This window comes from Gorilla gorilla, chromosome 19 (genome assembly GCF_029281585.2).
Source record: "Gorilla gorilla gorilla isolate KB3781 chromosome 19, NHGRI_mGorGor1-v2.1_pri, whole genome shotgun sequence".
Taxonomy (NCBI): Eukaryota; Metazoa; Chordata; class Mammalia; order Primates; family Hominidae; genus Gorilla; species Gorilla gorilla.
In genome coordinates, this window is record NC_073243.2 from 22,830,031 (window position 1) to 22,851,075 (window position 21,045).

Consider the following 21,045-nt stretch of genomic DNA (forward strand, 5'->3'; position numbering starts at 1 on the left):
CTTTCTAGTTGGAGTGTAAAATGGTACAACCGCTCTGGAAAACTCAGAGCTTCTGATAAAGTTCAAAATACAGCTACTTTTTACTTCCAAACTCGCAATTCCCCTCCTAGGTATTTCTCCAAGAAACACGAAAACATGATCACAAAAAGAATTGTACAAGAATGTTTATAGCAGCTTTATTTCATAACCCCAAATGGGAAACAACTCAAAAGGCCATCAAAAGAACGGATATACAATCGATGGACTATACTAAATGAAAAGGAGCAAAATACTGATATATACAACATGAACGAATGTCAGACAGTACATTGAAGGACAAAAGCCCGACAAAAATGAGCACATAATGTATGATTTCCCCCCCCCCCTTTTTTTTGAGACGGAGTTTCGTTCTTGTCGCCCAGGCTGGAGTGTAGTGGCACGATCTTGGCTCACTGCAACCTCTGCCTCCCGGGTTCAAGCGATTCTCCTGCCTCAGCCTCCCGAATAGCTGGGATTACAGGCACCCACCACGCCCAGCTAATTTTTGTATTTTTTAGTAGAGACGGGGATTCACCACGTTGGCCAGGCTGGTCTGGAACTCCTATCCTCAAGTAATCCGCCCGCCTCGGCCTCCCAAAGTGCAGGCGTGAGCCACAGCGCCCAGCCTGATTCCATTTTATATGAAGTTCTCCAACAGGCAAAATGGTTATGGAGATCAAAATAAAGGTGGGGTCAGGAATCGACTGGGAAGAGGCGTGATGAAACGTTTCTGGGACGATGAAAAGGGTCTGTGACTTGGCAGGCATCACGGAGCGGTTAGGGGCCAAAACTCATCTTCCTGTGCACTTGCTGTGTGCACTGGCGCTGTGTGTAAATGCCACCTCGATTTAGGAAAAAGATGACGTAAGTACGGCACAAAGTGCCCGGTACGCGGCAGGTGCATGGGAAGAAACTGCGGAATGAAACAACCGCGAGCTAAGAGATGGGGCAGCGGGAGAAATGAATTCGAGTTCCGCCTCCTACCAGGAAGAACCGGCTCGGGCCGGAGGGCTGCACGGAGGACCACACGGACGCCTGCGGGCCCACCCCTTCCGCTTCACGACGTTCAGCCTGCGTCTGGAACTGGAATGGCCTAGCCCAAAGCTAGATAACAGGTAGATTGTTTTTCCGACAAATTATCAAACGACCCATCATTGCACTCTTTCAAAATTTGATTCTCAGACGTACCCATTCTTTTTTTTTTTCCTCCGGGAAGATGAGATGTACTCATTGTTGAAAATACCTCCGGGCTTGCCTTCTGCACACTTCTTTCCCTCCCTGTCTCACGCCATGGTAGCGTCCGCCTAGGTAGCAGGCGACCCGCGGGGTGGGGCACACCATTCAAAGAAGGGGAGGGATTGAGGGTTGCATCAAAACAAATACCCCTGCCTTTGCAAAGGCCATAACTAAGTAATCCAGAAAAAGAAATGCGGGCGGAGAATAGCAGCCTCCCTCTGCCAAGTAAGAGGAACCGGCCTAAAGGACATTTTCTCTCTCTCTCCTCCCCTCTCATCTGGTGAATAGTGAGCTGCTCCGGCAAAAAGAAACCGGAAATGCTGCTGCAAGAGGCAGAAATGTAAATGTGGAGCCAAACAATAACAGGGCTGCCGGGCCTCTCAGATTGCGACGGTCCTCCTCGGCCTGGCGGGCAAACCCCTGGTTTAGCACTTCTCACTTCCACGAGTGACAGCCTTCAACTGGATTTTCTCCATCTAGCGGAGCCGGGGGTGCCTGGAAAGATCGCTCCAGGAAGGACAAAGGTCCGGAAGTTGTGGGACCTTAGCAGCTTGGGCTCCCCGGATCACCCCCAAATGATCATTTCGGAATGGAGCCCCAGTTTTCACTAGGATGCCATGGGCTCTAAAATATACAGCTATGAGTTCTCAATGTTTCGAGATCCAAAAGTCTCAGACCTCAATGTTTTGTGCATCTTTTATTTCAGGGATTCCCTACGCCCAGCACCGGATGGATGTGCAAAGAAGTACGCTTTAGGCCGGCTCAAGGTTCCCCAAAGCTCCACTCCTCTGCCTAGGCGTTCAACTTTGAGTTCGGATGGTCCTAACATCCCCATCATCTACACCCAGGTCTCCCAACAATGCAACTCCTATGATGATCCCTCTAGCCAAGCTTCCATCCCACTCACCCTCAAACTCGCTAAGTCCCTACTGCCCCACCCCCAGCCCCAGCGATTTTCCCGAGCTGAAAATACACGGAGCCGAGAGCCCGTGACTCAGAGAGGACTCATCAAGTTCAGTCAGGAGCTTACCCAATCCAGGGAAGCGTGTCACCGTCGTGGAAAGCACGCTCCCAGCCCGAACGCAAAGTGTCCCCGGAGCCCAGCAGCTACCTGCTCCCTGGACGGTGGCTCTAGACTTTTGAGAAGCTCAAAACTTTTAGCGCCAGTCTTGAGCACATGGGAGGGGAAAACCCCAATCCCATCAACCCCTGCGAGGCTCCTGGCACAAAGCTGGACAGTCGCCATGACAAGTAAGGGCAAGTAATCCGCCTGCCGGAGGAAGCAAAGGAAATGGAGTTGGGGAGGAGGGTGCAGAGTCAGGATTCTCGCCGACCTGGTGCCGTAGATACTAACATTTTGGGGTGGAAAATTCTACAAGCCAGAGTTGTGAGGGCAGAATTGGTGGAAACCATTCTGGAGGAATCCTGCACTGTGTCAAATATGAAGGGTGGAAGGAAGAAAGCTTTTGCGTTTGCTCTCAGCTGGATCCTTTCTTCTCATCAGTTAAAATGTTATTTTTTAGGAAGGCTTTCCGTAATATCTCACCTTAACGTTTTCCCCCAGATACTTTATTATCACACCATCTTAATCTCCTTCACAACCCTTATCACTCTGAAAAGATTTATTTGTTCATTGCTTTCAGTACATGGAAACGTAAGCCTTATGAGGATATAGAATTTTTCTACTATCTTATTCATTGTTGTATTCCTGAGTGCCTATATCAGTGCTGGGTAGCAAGTAAGAGCTCGATAATAAATATTTTTTGAATGAAGGGAGACAGGTCTGAAGCCTGGAGAATGAGATGCAGAAGAGGTGCAAGACCTGCTGCGCCCTCTGCAGGCGGCGGCGGGGCGGTGCAGGTGCTTTAAGAATTACCGCGGGACTCGGTAGGGGGAGCTTAGGCGCTTCTCGCCAAGATAGAAGCGTTCAGACTACAACTCCCAGCAGCCACGAGGAGCCCTAGGGTTTGATGGGAACGGGAAACCTTCTAACCTTTCACGTCCCGGCTCCGCGGGTTCCGTGGGTCGCCCGCGAAATCTGATCCGGGATGCGGCGGCCCAATCGGAAGGTGGACCGAAATCCCGCGACAGCAAGAGGTCCGTAGCGACCCGCGGTGCTAAGGAACACAGTGCTTTCAAAAGAATTGGCGTCCGCTGTTCGCCTCTCCTCCCGGGAGTCTTCTGCCTACTCCCAGAAGAGGAGGGAAGCACAGGTGGGTTTCTTTAGCTCTGCGTCGGATCCCTGAGAACTTCGAAGCCATCCTGGCTGAGGCTAATCTCCGCTGTGCTTCCTCTGCAGTATGAAGACTTTGGAGACTCAACCGTTAGCTCCGGACTGCTGTCCTTCAGACCAGGACCCAGCTCCAGCCCATCCTTCTCCCCACGCTTCCCCGATGAATAAAAATGCGGACTCTGAACTGATGCCACCGCCTCCCGAAAGGGAGGATCCGCCCCGGTTGTCCCCAGATCCTGTGGCTGGCTCAGCTGTGTCCCAGGAGCTAGGGGAGGGGGACCCAGTTTCTCTCTCCACTCCCCTGGAAACAGAGTTTGGTTCCCCTAGTGAGTTGAGTCCTCGAATCGAGGAGCAAGAACTTTCTGAAAATACAAGCCTTCCCGCAGAAGAAGCAAACGGGAGCCTTTCTGAAGAAGAAGCGAACGGGCCAGAGTTGGGGTCTGGAGAAGCCATGGAAGATACCTCTGGGGAACCCGCTGCAGAGGACGAGGGAGACACGTAAGTGGTGATGGCAGTGGAGTGTGGAGTCTGGGGAGATGAAGTGTGAGGTCGATCTGTCCTCTGGTCCTGAGACCCACTTCTCCAGGCCTCTGCCCCCTTTGCTTGGCGACCCAGGTTTATTGTCCCCCATCTTCCTTTCAGCGCTTGGAACTACAGCTTCTCCCAGCTGCCTCAATTTCTCAGTGGTTCCTGGTCAGAGTTCAGCACCCAACCTGAGAACTTCTTGAAAGGCTGTAAGTGGTAAGGATAACAACGGGGCAGGGAGCTGACCACTCCCGAGATTTTCACTGTAAAACAGTCCAGTTGTCTAGGAGAGGGATGCCCCAGAGCTGGGAGAAGCGGCACGTAGCCCTTTTAGACTGAGCTTACATTTTATCTAGCAGTTTGTGTCTTCTACTTCCCTCAAGGATTCAGGGGGGCTTACCTACCCCAGAGGTAGGCTCAGCCCTAGCCCTACACTTGAAAAGCATAGGTCTGGCCAGCTTTCTAACTCTCTCCTGTTTCTAGGGCTCCTGACGGTTCCTGCATCTTGACCAATAGTGCTGATAACATCTTGCGAATTTATAACCTGCCCCCAGAGCTGTACCATGAGGGGGAGCAGGTGGAATATGCAGAAATGGTAAGGACTGAGGCTAACTGCCTCTTCATCAATGCTGCACATTTAAGTCCTTCGTGGAGATGGAAAAAGTGTAGTCCAAGTGTTTCCTGTTCACAAACGGGACTGTTTTTCAAGACGAGTTTCCACGTGTAGCATTTTCTGCCCCGAATTCTGAAGTTATTTAGAGAGAGGTTTCCCCTTTCTTTAATTAGGAATCTGTGTTTTTCGCTAAAAAGTAGTGAATTTCTTGTGGCAGTATATATACATTTCTATTTCTTATTTTTTTGAGACAAGGTCTTGCTCTGTCACCCAGGCTGGAGCGCTGTGGTGTGATCTCGGCTCACTGCAACCTCTGCCTCCCGGGTTCAAGCGATTCTCCTGCCTCAGCCCCACAAGTAGCTGGTACTACAGGCGCACGCCATCACACTCGACTAATTTTTATAGTTTTAGTAGAGACGGGGTTTCGCCATGTTGGGCAGGCTGATATCAAATTCCTGACCTCAGATGATCCGCCCACCTTGGCCTCCCAAAGTGCGGGGATTACAGGTGTGAGTCACTGTGCCTGGCTTATAGATATTTATTGATTGACTACTGATATATGTTAGTCACTGTGCTGGGATAAAGTGGTGGACAAGACAGATGAAGGGCTGGTTTGCTTTCTGTGTGGGAGACGGACAACAAACATGTAAACCAGCAAGCATCAGGACCAAGATGATGATAAATGCTCTGAAGGAAATACACAGAATGAAGAGAGACTAACTAGAGGAAAGCACATTGCATAAAATGGTCAGGAAGGAGCTCTCTGAAAAGGAGGCATTTGAGCTAAGACCTGAAGGAGGATAAGGAATCAGTCATGTGAAGGCTTCTGGAAAGAGCTTTCCAGGAACTGGCAATGATGCTATAAACACCCAGAACTGGGAAATAGCTTTGTGCGTTAAAAGACCAGAAAGGCCCTGCATGGTGGCTCACGCCTGTAATCCCAGCTACTCAGGAGGCCGAGGTGTGCAGATCACTTGAGGCCAGGAGTTCGAGACCAGCCTGGCCAATATGGCAAAACCCCATCGCTACTAAAAATACCAAAATTAGCCGCATGTGGTGGCACGCGCCTGTAATCCCAGCTACTTGTGTGGCTGAGGCAGGAGAATCTCTTAAACTCGGGAGGTGGAGGCTGCAGTCAGACAAAATTGTACCACTGCACTCCAGCCTGGGTGACAGAGTGAGACTCCATCTCAAAAAACAACAAAACAGACTGGGCTCAGTGGCTCACACCTGTAATCCCAGCACTTTGGGAGGCTGAGGTGGGCAGATCACCTGAGGTCAAGAGTTCGAGACCAGCCTGGCCAACATGGCAAAACCTCATCTCTACAAAAATACAAAAATTAGCTGGGTGTGATGGTGGGTGCCTGTAGTCCCAGCTACTTGAGAGGCTGAAGCAGAAGAATCATTTGAACCCAGGAGATGGAGGTTGCAGTGAGCTGAGATCATGCCACTGCACTCCAGCCTGGGTGACAGAGCGAGACTCCATCCCAAAACAAACAAACAAACAAACACAAAACAAAAAACCCAGAATGCTGGTATAGCCACACTGAGGCAAGTGAGGGGGACAGAGGGGTGAGGACAAAGAAGAGCAGCCACGTCGTGTTGGGTCTTATGGGTAAGGCATTTGGAGTTTATTTGGGAAGTCATGAGAGAGGTTTTTTTTTTTTTTTTGAGACGAGTCTTGCTCTGTCGCCCAGGCTGGAGTGCAATGGCGTGATCTCGGCTCACTGCAACCTCTGCCTCCTGGATTCAAGCGATTCTCCTGCCTCAGCCTCCCGAGTAGCTGGGATTACAGGCACCCGCCACCATGCCCAGCTAATTTTTGTATTTTTTTAAATAGAGACGGGGTTTTACCATATTGGCCAGGATGGTCTCGTACTCCTGACATTTGATCCGCCGGTCTCGGCCTCCCAAAGTGCTGGGATTATAGGCGTGAGCCACCGTGCCTGGCTTAATTTTTGTATTTTTAGTAGAGACAGGTTTTGCCACGTTGGCCTGGCTGGTCTCAAACTCCTGACCTCAGGTGATCCACCTGCCTCGGCCTTCCAAAGTGCTAGGATTACAGGCGTGAGCCACCATGCCAGGCCATGAGAGAGGTTTTTTTTGTTTGTTTGTTTGAGACAGAGTCTTGCTCTGTCGTCCAGGCTGGAATGCAGTGGCACCATCTCAGCTCACTGCAACCTCCGCCTCCCAGGTTCAAGTGATTCTCCTGCCTCAACCTTCCGAGTAGCTGGGATTACAGGCATGTGCCACCACACCCAGCTAATTTTTTTGTATTTTTTTAGTAGAGATGGGGTTTCATCATATTGGCCAGGCTTGTCTCGAACTCCTGACCTTGTGATCTGCCCACCTTGGCCTCCCAAAGTGCTGGGATTACAGGCGTGAGCCACTGCGCCCGGCCAAGAGAGTTTTAAAACAGAAGAGTGAATGGTTTATGGGTGGGCAAGAGTGAAATCCGGGGCCAGGCACGGTGGCTCACGCCTGTAATCCCAACACTTTGGGAGGCTGAGACGGGTGGATCACCTGAGGTGAAGAGTTTTAGACCAGCCTGGCCAACATGGTAAAACCCTGTCTCTACTAAAATACAAAAATTAGTTGGGGCCGGGTGCGGTGGCTGACGCCTGTAATCTCAGCACTTTGGGAGGCTGAGGCAGGTGGATCACCTGAGGTCAGGAGTTCGAGACCAGCCTGGCCAACATGATGAAACCCCATCTCTATTAAAAATACAAAAAATTAGCTGGGCGTGGTGGCGGGCGCCTGTAATCCCAGCTACTCCGGAGTCTGAGGCAGGAGAATTACTTGAACCAAGGAGATGGAGGTTGCAGTGAGCCAGGATTGCACCACTGCACTCCAGTCCAGGCAACAGTGCAAGACTCTGTCTCAAAAAAAAAAAAAAAAAAAAAAGATTGGCTATAGTTTTCTCCCACCCATCCTAATCAGGTTCTGCCTCCATCGCTTCCTGAAAGTGCTCTTGTCAAGGTCACTAATGTCCTCTTGGGTCATTCTCCTTTTTATTTTTTTTTTGTTTTTTTTTTTTTTTTGAGACGGAGTCTCGCTCTGTCACCCAGGCTGGAGTGCAGTGGCGCCATCTCGGCTCACTGCAAGCTCCGCCTCCCGGGTTCATGCCATTCTCTTGCCTCAGCCTCTCCCGAGTAGCTGGGACTACAGGCGCCCGCCACCACGCCTGGCTAATTTTTTGTATTTTTAGTAGAGACGGAGTTTCACCATGGTCTCGATCTCCTGACCTCGTGATCCTCCCGCCTCAGCCTCCCAAAGTGCTGGGATTACAAGTGTGAGCCACCGCGCCCAGCCCCTCTTGGGTCATTCTCTAAATTCGCCTCACTGCATCTCTTAGCAGCATGAGTCACTGTCTCCACCTCCCTGCGCTGGAGCACTCAGGCACTCAGGGCTCTGCTGGGCCTTCTCCTCCTCCATCAGCACTCTTCCTTTTCTTTCTTTTGAGGCGGAGTTTCAAAAAATCAGACCCACCAAGGCATGTGGCAGTTGTGTTGCTCTTTGCTCGGTGCCCGCTAGAGGTCTGTTGCCATTAATTTGAAATGAGACCAGTTAGTGTGACTGTGCATCTTTCCTGGCAAGTTAAATGACTATAGTTTCTCTGTTTGTAAAATGGGGATGATTATAATAGCACCTGCCTCACAGAGTTGTGAGAATTAAAATAATCAGTAATGAATTAAAGCACTTAAGGCCGGGTGCGGTGGCTCACGCCTATAATCCCAGCACTTTGGGAGGCCGAGGCAGGTGGATCGCCTGAGGTCAGGAATTCAAGACCGACCTGGCCAACATAGTGAAACCCTGTCTTTACTAAAAATACAAAAATTAGCCGGGCTTAGTGGCGGGTGCCTGTAATCCCAGCTACTTGGGAGGTTTGAGGCAGGAGAATTGCTTGAATCCAGGAGGCGAAGGTTGCAGTGAGCTGATCGCGCCACTGCACTCCAACCTGGGCAAGAGAGCAAGACTTAGTCTCAAAAAAATAATAATAAAATTTTAAAAAAGTACTTAAAACAGCACCTAGCATATAGTAAGTGTTCAGTAAACACTAGTAGTCACTGGTATCAGTTGCATGCAAGCCAAGAATAGGAGGATGGTATGGTTGAGGTTTACCAGGAGAGAAAGACAAGGGTATCCTGAGAGTGTCTTCAAGAGTGTGCATGCCATGGTGGACTAGAATCTAAAGTGGGTAAGGAACTGGACTGTAAATATGTTTTTGATGAAGCTGAATAAATTGTCATGGTAGAAATAGCAGAGCAGGGTCAGGCCTGGTGGCTCACGCCTGTAATCCCGACACTTTGGGAGGCCGAGGCGGGTGGATCACCTAAGGTCAGGAGTTTGAGACCAGCCTGGCCAATATGGTGAAACCCCGTCTCTACTAAAAAAGATACAAAGTTAGCCAGGCATGGTCGTGATTGCCTGTAGTCCCAGCTACTTGGGAGGCTGAGGCAGGAGAATTGCTTGAACCTGGGAGGTGGAGGTTGCAGTGATCGCACCACTGCACTCCAGCCTGGGCGACAGAGCAAGACTCCATCTCAAAAACAAAAACAAGAAACCCCACAAAAAAAACAAGAATGATAACAGGACTGTTTGTGGGCAGTGAGACGGTGAACCAGGTGGTAAAGTCTTAGTGGATGAGGGAGGGTGATAAAACAGGGGAAGCTAGTCCGATAACAAGAACTGCAGAGGAGCTGGGGTTTGACAGCCAGGGGCATAATGACACCCAGCCACCTCTTGTCCTTGAGGTGTGTACTGGGGTCAGCTGGCCATGAGCATTAAAGCCATCTCAGCTTGAGAGGGCCGGAGAGGGGACAGCCAGGGCCAGGCAAGTGCAGGATGAATGGATCATTCTGAGGAGAAGATGAGAAATATGGGAGGGTGTTATTATTACTTATTTATTTTATTAGAGACAGGGTCTCGCTGTGTTGCCCAGGCTGGATAGAGTACAGTCGCAATCATAGCTCACAACAACCTTGAACTCCTCCCGAGTAGCTGAGACTATAGGCCATGCCACCATGCTCAGCTAATTTTTGTACTTTCTGTAGAGATGGGGTCTTGCTGTGTTGTCCGGGCTGATGTCAAACTCCTGGCTTCAAGCAGTTCTTCTGCCTTGGCCTCTCAAAATGTTGCGATTACAGGCGTACGCAACTGTGCCGAGCTGGGTTTTGGATCCTTGAGTAGGAATTTCAGTGGGTTTGGGGCAGATTAGTGTGTGTGTAGAGCAGTATACAGGTGGTGGTGATGCCAGATGACCCAGAAGACTAGGACTTCTCTAGTGCTTGAGGTTAATAAGAGGATGGGGCAGGGGTGAGTCTTTTGTTTGTTTGTTTGTTTTTTGAGACAGGGTCTCACTCTTGCTTAGGCTGGAGTGCAGTGGGCAGTGGCACAATCTCAGCTCACTGCAACCTCCGCCTCCCAGGTTCAAGTGATTCTCGTGCCTCAGCCTCCCAAGTAGCTGGGACTACAGGCGTGCGCCACCATGCCTGACTAATTTTTGTAATTTTAGTAGAGACGGGGTTTCTCCATGTTGCCCAGGCTGTTCTCAAACTCCTGTCCTCAAGTGATCTGCAGCAGGGCTGAGTCTTGTTGGCTCGTTAAAAGAAGAAAGGTACTCAGTTCCAAGGCTGGTCCTGAACGCTTACCTGACATGCAACTCTTTAAGGCTGGAGGCTGCAGACATTTGAGTTCTCTGTGCAAACTATAAGGTGATCTAAGCCCTGAACCCTGGTTCCTCAGGGCCAGGGGGTGGTGGTGCAGCCGGTGCAGCCATGTTAAAAGAGTTCAGGAGGTAAGAGGTTGTTTCAAGGCAGGGATAGTTAGAAGAGACTCTGGAAATGTGGGGCGGGGCGGTGGGGGGGCAGTTTTGAGGATTGCAAAAACTTATTTAAGAGAAATGGGAATGTTAAAAAGAGAAAAAAATCGTCATTATGTGCCACTGCAGAATTTAGCCTTCTGAATTTTTCTACATTTCTTTCTAAGCTCTGTCCAAGTACTGAAAGCTTTTAGGCGGTTGTAATCATATAGTATGTGGTTTTATACATTCCTTTTTTCCTTTTAACAATCATATCCTGAATGTTTTTTGTGGTAGTCTAGTCTTCACTGTTATGATGTTTAATGGTGTGTGATATTGCACTGAGTGCTTATGATAATTTTCTTACCTCTTCTCCTGTTTTGGACATTTGGGTTGTTTCCAGGATTATTATATCATAAATTATTCTTCAGTGAACAAATTATCTTCATGTATTTTGAGGGAGGTTCTTTTGTCGAGATAATTTTTTTTTTTGAGACAGAGTCTTGCTCCATCACCCAGGCTGGAGTGCAGTGGCATGATCTTGGCGCACTGAAACCTCTGCCTCCCGGGTTCAAGTGATTCTCCTTCTTCGGCTTCCTGAGTAGCTGGGATTACAGGCGACCGCCACCATGCCTGGCTAATTTTTGTATTTTTAGTAGAGACGGGGTTTCACCATGTTGGCCAGGCTGGTCTCTACTCCTGACCTCAAGTTATCCACCCACCTCTGCCTCCCAAAGTGCTGGGATTACAGGCATGAGCCACCGCACCTAGCCTTAACAGAAATTTTATGAATAAGAAATATCCTAGGTCAGATAATATTAACATTTTAAAAAATATATCTTGCAATACAGATAGTCAATTTGTTTTCTTTTTTTCTTTCTTTCTTTTTTTTTTTTTTGAGACAGAGTCTCGCTCTGTAGCCCAGGCTGGAGAGCAGTGGTGTGATCTTGCCTCACTGCAACCTCTGTTTCCCGGTTCAAGCGATTCTCCTGCCTCAGCTTCCTGAGTAGCTGGGATTACAGGCGCGCACCACCGCACCCGGCTAATTTTTGTATTTTTAGTAGAGATGGGGTTTCGCCATGTTGGCCAGGCTGGTCTCAAACTCCCGACCTCAAGTGATCCATCCATTTCCGCCTCCTAAAGTGCTGGGATTACAGGCGTGAGCCACCGCTCCTGGCCAGTCAGTTTGTTTTCAAAAGATTTTTGTGGCTGGTGTGGCGGCTCATGCCTATAATCCCAGCACTTTGGGAGACCAAGGTGGGAGGAATGCTTGAGCCCAGGAGTTTGAGACCAGCCTTGGTAACACAGCCAGATCCTGTCTCTATCAAAAAAGTTGGGCCTGTGGTCCCAGCTACTTGGGAGGCTGAGGTGGGAGGATCGCTTGAGCCTGCGAGGTTGAGGCTGCCATGACCTTTGATCGCACCATTGTACTCTAGCCTGGGCGACAGAGTGAGACTCTGTCTCAAAACAAACAACCAAAACCTTTTTGTGCTTTTTTTTTTTTTCCTGCTAGTGTACCAGTTCTATCGCAACCTCTCTCATTAGGTATTTTCATTTTTAGTGTCTACAAGCTTAGCATTTGAAATAGATAACTTTTTTTTTTTGAGACGGAGTCTTGCTGTGTCGCCCAGGCTGGAGTGCAGTGGCGCGATCTCAGCTCACTACAAGCTCCGCCTCCCGGGTTCACGCCATTCTCCTGCCTCAGCCTCTCGAGTAGCTGGGACTACAGGCACCCACTGCCACCACGCCAGGCTAATTTTTTGTATTTTTAGTACAGTCGGGGTTTCACCATGTTAGCCAGGATGGTCTCGATCTCCTGACCTCGTGATCCACCCGCCTTGGCCTCTCAAAGTGCTGGGATTACAGGCGTGAGCCACTGCACCCGGCCTTAAATAGATAAAATTTGTATAGGTCAGAAAATTGGGGAAGGGTGTATTTGGGTATTTCCATATACTTGTGTGTACTGAGTCTTCTTCCCAATATAGTTTCTCGGGTTTTCTCCTTTCTTTTCCACCTTTTCACAGAACTTTCTGCAAGTCTCATTTCCAGCTCCCCAGCGTCTTTCCTGAGTACTTGCCCTGCCCCGTGGGTCTTGCAGGAAGCCTTTACTCCTCGTCTTGCCCTCTCCAGGAGACACTTTGCATCCTCTGTACCCTTTATCTCTCAGGGTGGGGACGGGGAGCGTCCTCATTCCCAAATGCTGTAGCCACACAATTGCTCTTTCGTCTTTGTGAAACTTTTCTCTTGAGGCTTATGCTGATTCTCTCTCCCGCTGACGACGTTGGCACTGTACAGCCTTCCGGTGCTCTCCTGTTCGCCCGCCATTTTGGTGACCTCAGGTATCCAAGCCAAAAGCCAGGGTCTCTCTCATCCTTTAATCTTTAATCTCTCTGTTCCTAACCCCTCACATCCAATTACTTCCCACATCCCATCAAGTCTGCCTAATCTTCCTAATCCACCCACATCTGTCCCTCCCACTGCCTCTACTTTAATTCAAGGTCCTATTATTTTGGGCCTTATGTTGCTGAAACAGCCTCCTGCCTCCTTTTGCTCATTAAAACCGTATTTGTTGACTCTGCTTATTCTGCACCACGTGTTGGGGAAGCAGTGGTGAGAGCGAGGCAGATGTGATTCCCTCCTTCTCTCATAGGTATGACGGAAGGGGAGTGAGGAGCACCAGGGGCTATAGGAAAGAGGAACAGGGGCGCCTTGCTTAGCTGGAGGGGTTAGGGAAGCGTTCCCAGAGGAAGAAGCATCTAAGAGACCTGAAGGATGACTAGGATTCAGCCAGGAGGAGTCGTTGGGGGAGATGAAGGAAGAATATTCCAGACTTGGAGCCTAGGACATGTGAAAGCCAGTGGGTTGAAAGTGTGGCGAGTTGGCACTTTATGGGACCTGAGAGTCAAAATGGCGGGACTCAGAGATTTTTTTTTTGAAATGGAGTCTTGCTCTGTCGCCCAGGCTGGAGTGCAGTGGCGCAATCTGGGCTCACTGCAAGCTCCGCCTCCCAGGTTCACGCCATTCTCCTGCCTCAGCCTCCCGAGTAGCTGGGACTACAGGCACCCGCCACCACGCCCGGCTAATTTTTTGTGTTTTTAGTAGACACGGGGTTTCACCATGTTAGCCAGGATGGTCTCGATCTCCTGACCTCGTGATCCACCCACCTTGGCCTCCCAAAGTGCTGGGATTACAGGCGTGAGCCACTGCGCCCGGCCAGGACTCAGAGATTTTTATGGGAATTAGCAGATAGAGATGAGCCTTGAGAGGTGGGTCGGGGGTGGCAGCGTGGTAATGGAAGACTAGGAGGAGGAACTGGCAAGATTTGGTATTGGGTTGGACCAGGAGTGGAAAGGAAGTGAAGAGTGGTAGCAGTCAAGGCTGGTGCTCAGATTTCAGGATTGAGCACTGGTGTGGAGTCCAGGAGGAACAGCAGGTTTGATGGTGGCGGATGCCGGGCCTATTATGGACAAATTGAGTTTGAGGAACCTGTGGGATGATCAAGTGGCACTGTCCACCAGGCAGTTGGATATATGGGTTCAGAGTATAGAGGTGGACACTGAAGTCCTGGCTGGTTGACATCAGCCTGAGGCCCAGAAGACAACTGACGAAGGACAGTGTCCAGACTATTTATCTCTCACAAATCAGTAAGAAAAAGACGGCTGGGCATGGTGGCTCATGCCTGTAATCCCAGCACTTTGGGAAGCCGAGGCAGGTGGATCACCCGAGGTCAGGAGTTCAAGACCAGCCTGACCAACATGGCAAAATCCCGTCTCTACTAAAAATACAGAAATTAGCCGGGCGTGGTGGCAGGCACCTGTAATCCCAGCTACTCAGGAGGCTGAGGCAGGAGAATTGCTTGAACCTGGGAGTGGAGGTAGTAGTGAGCCGAGATCGTGCCACTGCACTCCAGCCTGGGGATAGAGGGAGACTCTGCCTCCAAAAAAAGAAAAAAAAAAGAAAAGAAAAGAAAAAGACAACAACTGGTCAGGTATGGTGGCTCACACCTGTAATCCCCACTTTGGGAGGCCGCTGTAGGCAGATCACTTGAGGCTGGGAGTTTGAGACCAGCCTGGCCAACATGGTGAAACCCCATCTCCACTAAAAAGTATAAAAATTAGCCGGGCTTGGTGGCAAATGCCTGTAGTCCTGGCTACTTGGGAGGCTGAGGCATGAGAGTCGCTTGAACCCAGGAGGCAGAGGTTGTAGTGAGCCGAGATCGTGCCACTGCACCCCAGCTTGGGGAACAGAGAAAGACACTGTCTCAAAAAAAAAAAAAAGAAAGAAAATGGGCAAAATTTATGAAAAGGTGTACCTAACTAAATGGCCAGTAAACATAGAGGAAATATCTAATCTCTCTTATAGTAATGATGGAAATACAAATTTATGCTGTAATGAAATACCATTTCACCACCTTCAAATTGAGAAAAATGTAAAAGTCTGGCAATACCAAGAAGATAAAGAACAATAGACACTTTTTTTTTTTTTGGAGACAGGATCTTGTTCTGTTGCCCAGGCTGGAGTGCAGTGGTGCGAACATGGCACACTGTAGCCTCAGACTCCTGGGGTCAAGCAGTCCTCCTGCCTCACTCTCCCAAACAGGTGGGACTACAAGTATGCCAATATGCCTAACTAATTTTTTAATTTTTTGTAGAACTGGGGTCTTGCTATATTGCCCAGGCTAGAATAGAGACTCTTATACACTGCTGGTGGGAGAGGACATTGGGATAAGTGCTTTGGGAAAGAAATTGACATTATAGTATCTTACAAAGTTTGCAAAGTGCATAGCGTAGAGACCAGTAATTTTACTCTTCAGCAGAAACTGTAGAGAAACCCTTCTACATGTGTACAGAATGTTAAAGCACACTAGCCAAAAAACAGAAAAACATCAGTGACTCTAAATAGAAGAAGGGTAGATCAGTTTGAATATATTCATGAGCAGAGTACTATACACCAGTGAAAATGCATGAATTAGAGCAAAATGTGTTTCCATGGTTAAAGCTTACTATCACAGAGGGATGTATGTGATATAATACCATTACTGTTAAGCCTAGGCCGGGCATGGTGGCTCATGCTTGTAATCCCAGTGCATTGAAAGGCTGAGGTGGCTGGATTGCTTGAGGCCAGGAGTTTTAGACCAGCGTGAGCAACACAGACCCCCGTTTCTACAAAAAAATAATTTTAAAGATTAGCCGGGCAGGCTGAGCGTGGTGTCTCATGCCTGTAATCCCAGCACTTGGGAGACTGAGGTGGGTGGATCACGAGGTCAGGAGTTCAAGACCAGCCTGGCCAAGATGGTGAAACCCCGTCTCTACTAAAAATACAAAAAAATTAGCCGGGCGTGATAGCAGGCGCCTGTAATCGTAGCTACTCAGGAGGCTGAGGCAGAGAATTGCTTGAGTCTGGGAGGCAGAGGTTGCAGTGAGCCAAGATTGTGCCACTGCATTCCAGCCTGGGCGACAGAGCGAGACTCCGTCAAAAATAAATAAATAAATAAGTAAATAAATTAGCCAGGTATGGTGGCTTATGCTTATATTCCCAGTTACTAGGGAGGCTGAGGCCAGGGGATTGTTTGCTTGAGCCCAGGAGTTTGAGGTTTCAGTGAGATGATTGCGCCACTGTACTCCAGCCTAGGCAACAGAGTAAGACCCTGTCTCTAAGAAAAGAAAAAATTAAGTCTAAAGACCTGCAAGACAACGTTAGATACTGTTTTTTTTCCCATATGAATATACTCCTAGGCTGGGCGCAGTGGCTCACACCTGTAATCCCAGCACTTTGGGAGGCTGAGGCAGAAAGATCACTTGAGGCCAAGAGTTCGAGACCAGCTTGGCCAACGTGGCGAAACCCTGTCTATACTAAAAATACAAAAAATTAGCCGAGCATGGAGGTGAACTCCTGCAATCCCAGCTACTCGGGAGGCTGAGGCACAAGAATTGCTTGAACCTGGGAGGTGGAGGTTGCAGTGAACTGAGATCGTGCCACTGTACTCAGCCTGGGTGACAGAGTGAGACTCTGCCTTTAAAATTAAAAAAAAAAAAAAGTTTCATATATATATATATATATATATATATATATATATATATATATTCCTAAGGAAATGTATGACAGTGATAAATTCAAGATAGTGTTTACCTCTGAGGGAGAGTTTCTGTTAGGAAAGGGGTTTAAACATATCTTTTTGTTCAGCTGGATGGAGGGGTCACAGGGTTGTTTTTTTAGTAAGATACTTTGTATGTTTGAACTGTTTAATTTTTTTTCTTTATTTTTGTAAGGAGGTTTTTTTGTTTCCATTTTTGTATTTTTGAGACAGCGTTTCTGTTGCCCAGGCTGGAGTGCAGTGGCAATGATCTCAGCTCACTGTGGTCTCTACCTCCTGGGCTCAAGCAGTTCTTATGCCTCAGCCTTCCTAGTAGCTGGGACTACAGGCATGCACTACCATGCCCAGCTAATTTTTTTTTTTTCTTGTAGAGACAGTGTTTCACCATATTGCCCAGGCTGGTCTTGAACTCCTGGGCTCAAGTGATCTGCCTGCCTCAGCCTCCCTAAGTGCTGGGATTACAGGTGTGAGCCACTGTGCTCAGCCGATAATTTTTTTCTTTTCTTTTTTTTTTTTTTTTTGGGCACTGTCTGTCTGTCACCTAGGCTGGAGTGCAGTGGTGCGATCTCAGCTCACTGCAACATTTGCCTCCTGGGTTCAAGGGATTCTCCTGCCTCAGCCTCCTGAGTATCTGGGATTACAGGCATCCACCACCATGCCTGGCAAATTTTTGTACTAATATTTTTTTAAAGGATCAAATGGCACCTAGCATGTACTCAGTAAGTATTTGAATAATTGGTTGGTTCTATGTCTCTGGGTTGAGGTATTATTATTTGTTTCTTCCTCTCTAAGTGTTTATAAAGAAAAAGTATAAGGCCGGGCACAGTGGCTCACACCTGTAATCCCAGCACTTTTGGAGGCTGAGGCGGGTGGATCACCTGAGGTCAGAAGTTTGAGACCAGCCTGGCCAACATCATGGTGAAACCCTGTCTCTATTAAAAAAAAAACAAAAACAAAATTAGCCAGGCATGGTGGTGCATGCTCTGTCTCAAAATAATAAAAAAAAAAGTATGAATCTATATGGCTTTTGGTGGCTAAATTTGACATTAAAGTCTGAGCTCACCCTTGAACACTGAGACAGAGTCTGTGCTCCATATATACACCCCATCTGCCACAACACTGCTAGAGGCATGTGCCTCAGACTCCTTTTCCCTCCGAGTGACTCAGCCATTCCCCCGTCTCTGTATAGGTCCCTGTCCTTCGAATGGTGGAAGGTGATACCATCTATGATTACTGCTGGTATTCTCTGATGTCCTCAGCCCAGCCAGACACCTCCTAGTAAGTAATGTTTGCCTCACTGCTTGCCGCCCCACCACCCAGTTTCAAGCGGGGCCTCTTGGGAGAGTCAAGGGCTGCCAGGGGTCTTTGGAGAAGGAAGGCTTGGCATGCTTATCAGAGGGGCTGGTCAGTTGGCTTCCTCCCCTTCCTTTTTTTTTTTTTAGATTGAGTCTCCCTCTGTCACCCAGGCTGGAGGGCGGTGATGCAGTCTCAGCTCACTGCAACCTCTGCCTCCCAGGTTCAAGTGATTCTCCTGCCTCAGCCTCCTGAGTAGCTGGGATTACAGGTGTGCACCACCACACCCAGCTAATTGTGTATTTTTCATAGAGATGGGGTTTCACCACGTTGGCCAGGCTGGTCTCGAACTGACCTCAGGTGATCCACCTGCCTTGGCCTCCCAAAGTGCTTGGATTACAGGCGTGAGCCACCACACCCAGCCTCATTTTTGTATTTTTAGTAGAGACAGGGTTTCACCATGTTGGCCAGGCTGGTCTCGAACTCCTGACCTCAAGTGATCCACCTGCCTTGGCCTCCCAAAGTGCTGGGATTACAGGCGTGAGCCACTGTGCCCGGCCATTCCTCCCCTTCCTTTGACAGCACCGGGGTTTCAGTGTCCATGTCTCTCTCAGCGTGGCCAGCAGCAGCCGGGAGAACCCGATTCATATCTGGGACGCATTCACTGGAGAGCTCCGGGCTTCCTTTCGCGCCTACAACCACCTGGTAGGGACCGCCACACTCAGCCCCAGCACTCGTACTGGCCCGGCTCTCCTTCCTTGAGGGCAGCTGAGGCTTTGCAAGACCTGTTTTCAGCCCTTTCCTTCCCCCAGGATGAGCTGACGGCAGCCCATTCGCTCTGCTTCTCCCCGGATGGCTCCCAGCTCTTCTGTGGCTTCAACCGGACTGTGCGTGTTTTTTCCACGGCCCGGCCTGGCCGAGACTGCGAGGTCCGAGCCACATTTGGTAAGCATCTGTGCCTCCAAGGGAGGAGGAGAGGGAAGGGCACTGCCACCTGCACAGGGGCCTTTTGTGAGCCAGGGGCCACCTGTGGGGTTTCACGCTGTCCTCTGTACGGCCCCGGGAGCAGGTGCAGCCCAGTTGGCAGAGGAGCAAACAGACTCAGAGCAGGTAGGAAACCTTCCCAAGGCCAACCAGCTGGTCAAAGGACTGCTTCCTTCCTGAACTCATACCCTGTCAGCTGTGGAGCTTTTGGTCTCTGAAATCTTTCTAGAAAATTTTTGATAAAGCTGATTCTGTTTTCCTGTAGGCCTTCAACTTGCATCTCTCCAAGGAAAAACTGGGATTTGAGAGGGATGAAGTGGGACTTGGGCATTTAGGTCCTTTGGGAGGATAGATGTGGGGAGCATCAGAGGTCTTTGTCCTGCTTGTGACAGACAGCATGGGGGAGATGTTGAGTCCAAGCATGTTGGTGCTGGGATGGGAGACAGACCTCTGCTTAGCCTGGTTAGTGCCAGGAGCCATTGCCCCCTCCCCCACTTTGTTCCTTCCCTCTCTAGCAAAAAAGCAGGGCCAGAGCGGCATCATCTCCTGCATAGCCTTCAGCCCAGCCCAGCCCCTCTATGCCTGTGGCTCCTACGGCCGCTCCCTGGGTCTGTATGCCTGGGATGATGGCTCCCCTCTCGCCTTGCTGGGAGGGCACCAAGGGGGCATCACCCACCTCTGCTTTCATCCCGATGGCAACCGCTTCTTCTCAGGAGCCCGCAAGGTAGGGGTCACACCCTGAGAGCCCAAAGCAGCTGGGCAGCGGGGCAGGAGCAGGGATGTAGTCTGCAGTGTAGGGGAATGGGTGGGGATGGGGAAAAAATCCCAAGCTGAAGGAGTGCCTGGAGACCCCGAGGGAGGCAGGGACATCCAGGGCTTTGGGGGCGACTCCAGGTCCTGTTCCTTGTCTCCAGGATGCTGAGCTCCTGTGCTGGGATCTCCGGCAGTCTGGTTACCCACTGTGGTCCCTGGGTCGAGAGGTGACCACCAATCAGCGCATCTACTTCGATCTGGACCCGTGAGTGGCTGTGACTCCTTCCTACACAGGGCCCTGATAAGCCTAGGAATGCCAGAGCCCAGCTGTAGGGTCCCAGTCCCTGGGTGTGAGGGGTTCCTGCCCCAGGGGTGAGGCCTCTGCCAGCAAATCTCTCCTCTCTCTCCCAGGACCGGGCAGTTCCTAGTGAGTGGCAGCACGAGCGGGGCCGTCTCTGTGTGGGACACGGACGGGCCTGGCAATGATGGGAAGCCGGAGCCCGTGTTGAGTTTTCTGCCCCAGAAGGACTGCACCAATGGCGTGAGGTCCTCAGTTCAATTCCAGAGATGTTGGGGCTTGGGTTGGGGAGGGAGGTGAATCCCAGAGGGAGCAAGTGTCCTCACTGAAGGCACTGATAGACCCTCCCCATCTCTCCCTCAGCCTGCACCCTAGCCTGCCTCTCCTGGCCACTGCCTCCGGTCAGCGTGTGTTTCCTGAGCCCACAGAGAGTGGGGACGAAGGAGAGGAGCTGGGCCTTCCCTTGCTCTCCACGCGCCACGTCCACCTTGAATGTCGGCTTCAGCTCTGGTGGTGTGGGGGGGGGCCAGACTCCAGCATCCCTGATGATCACCAGGGCGAGAAAGGGCAGGGAGGAACGGAGGGAGGTGTGGGTGAGCTTATATAAAAAGGTTTTTATGATACTAGAGTCTTCGTGTCTGTTTTGGGGGGCATATGAGTGAGGTGGGGACCAGGCAGGGGGACTGGCGGGCTCCCTGGTCCAGCAGCAGTGGGTATGGCATATTGGTCCTGAAACCAGGGGTTGAGAGGTGGGACCAGGCAGGAGCCAATGGGGCGGCTGAGCTTGGTGTGAAGTCAAGTGGGTGGGGGTGGGGCTTCATGCCATTGACTGGTTGGTTGCTAGGCAACTTGGTAAACTGAAGGGGGAAACCTGTTTGAAATCTCACTCCCAAGGTGGGGGCGGCAGGGGTCAGGGTGAGCGGGGCTGAGCAGGAGCTGGGTCAGACTGTTGGGTGTGACCGTGTGAGACTGCAGACAGTGACAGGGCGCCTGTCGCCCACACTCCACACTGTTTGCCATTCTCCAGCAGCATGGGGACCATTACTCAGCTCTGAGGGGAGCAGGAGCACTCTCCTCCCCTCCCCGGGGCTCCCCAGGAGGCAGACAACCCAGTTGCCAGAGTCAAGGACACACATAAAAGAGTAAAGGTGTTGAAAAATACAGTCGTCACCTTTGATATTGCTGTTCCATGCGGGGC

General features: G+C 50.1%; 2 protein-coding genes across 2 annotated transcripts in view; one reads left to right on the forward strand and one right to left on the reverse strand.

Annotated features, from left to right (window-relative positions):
• The window catches only part of TP53 (tumor protein p53), an 18,783-nt gene extending 16,363 nt beyond the window's left edge, over positions 1–2,420 (reverse strand). The window contains exon 1 of the mRNA XM_004058511.5: positions 2,285–2,420. The gene's annotated coding sequence lies outside the window, so the exon portion shown is untranslated. The remainder of the gene's footprint in view (positions 1–2,284) is intronic.
• On the forward strand, positions 2,328–20,470 carry WRAP53 (WD repeat containing antisense to TP53). Its single transcript, XM_055367399.2, has 11 exons — positions 2,328–3,467; positions 3,554–3,985; positions 4,130–4,228; positions 4,496–4,607; positions 17,709–17,797; positions 18,427–18,517; positions 18,625–18,757; positions 19,312–19,520; positions 19,711–19,814; positions 19,961–20,095; positions 20,211–20,470. The coding sequence occupies exons 2-11, from the start codon at positions 3,555–3,557 to the stop codon at positions 20,452–20,454; spliced, it is 1,647 nt and encodes a 548-aa protein (XP_055223374.1). The 5' UTR covers positions 2,328–3,467; position 3,554; the 3' UTR covers positions 20,455–20,470.
• The last annotated feature ends 575 nt before the right edge of the window (positions 20,471–21,045 follow it).

Bases quoted from the DNA above. Each gene is read 5' to 3' on its own strand.
- WRAP53 (XM_055367399.2), top strand. From the start codon at position 3,555: ATGAAGACTTTGGAGACTCAACCGTTAGCTCCGGACTGCTGTCCTTCA. The intron at 18,518-18,624 runs GTAGGGACCGCC...TCCTTCCCCCAG, and splicing joins TTCGCGCCTACAACCACCTG to GATGAGCTGACGGCAGCCCA. The intron at 18,758-19,311 runs GTAAGCATCTGT...TTCCCTCTCTAG, and splicing joins CGAGGTCCGAGCCACATTTG to CAAAAAAGCAGGGCCAGAGC.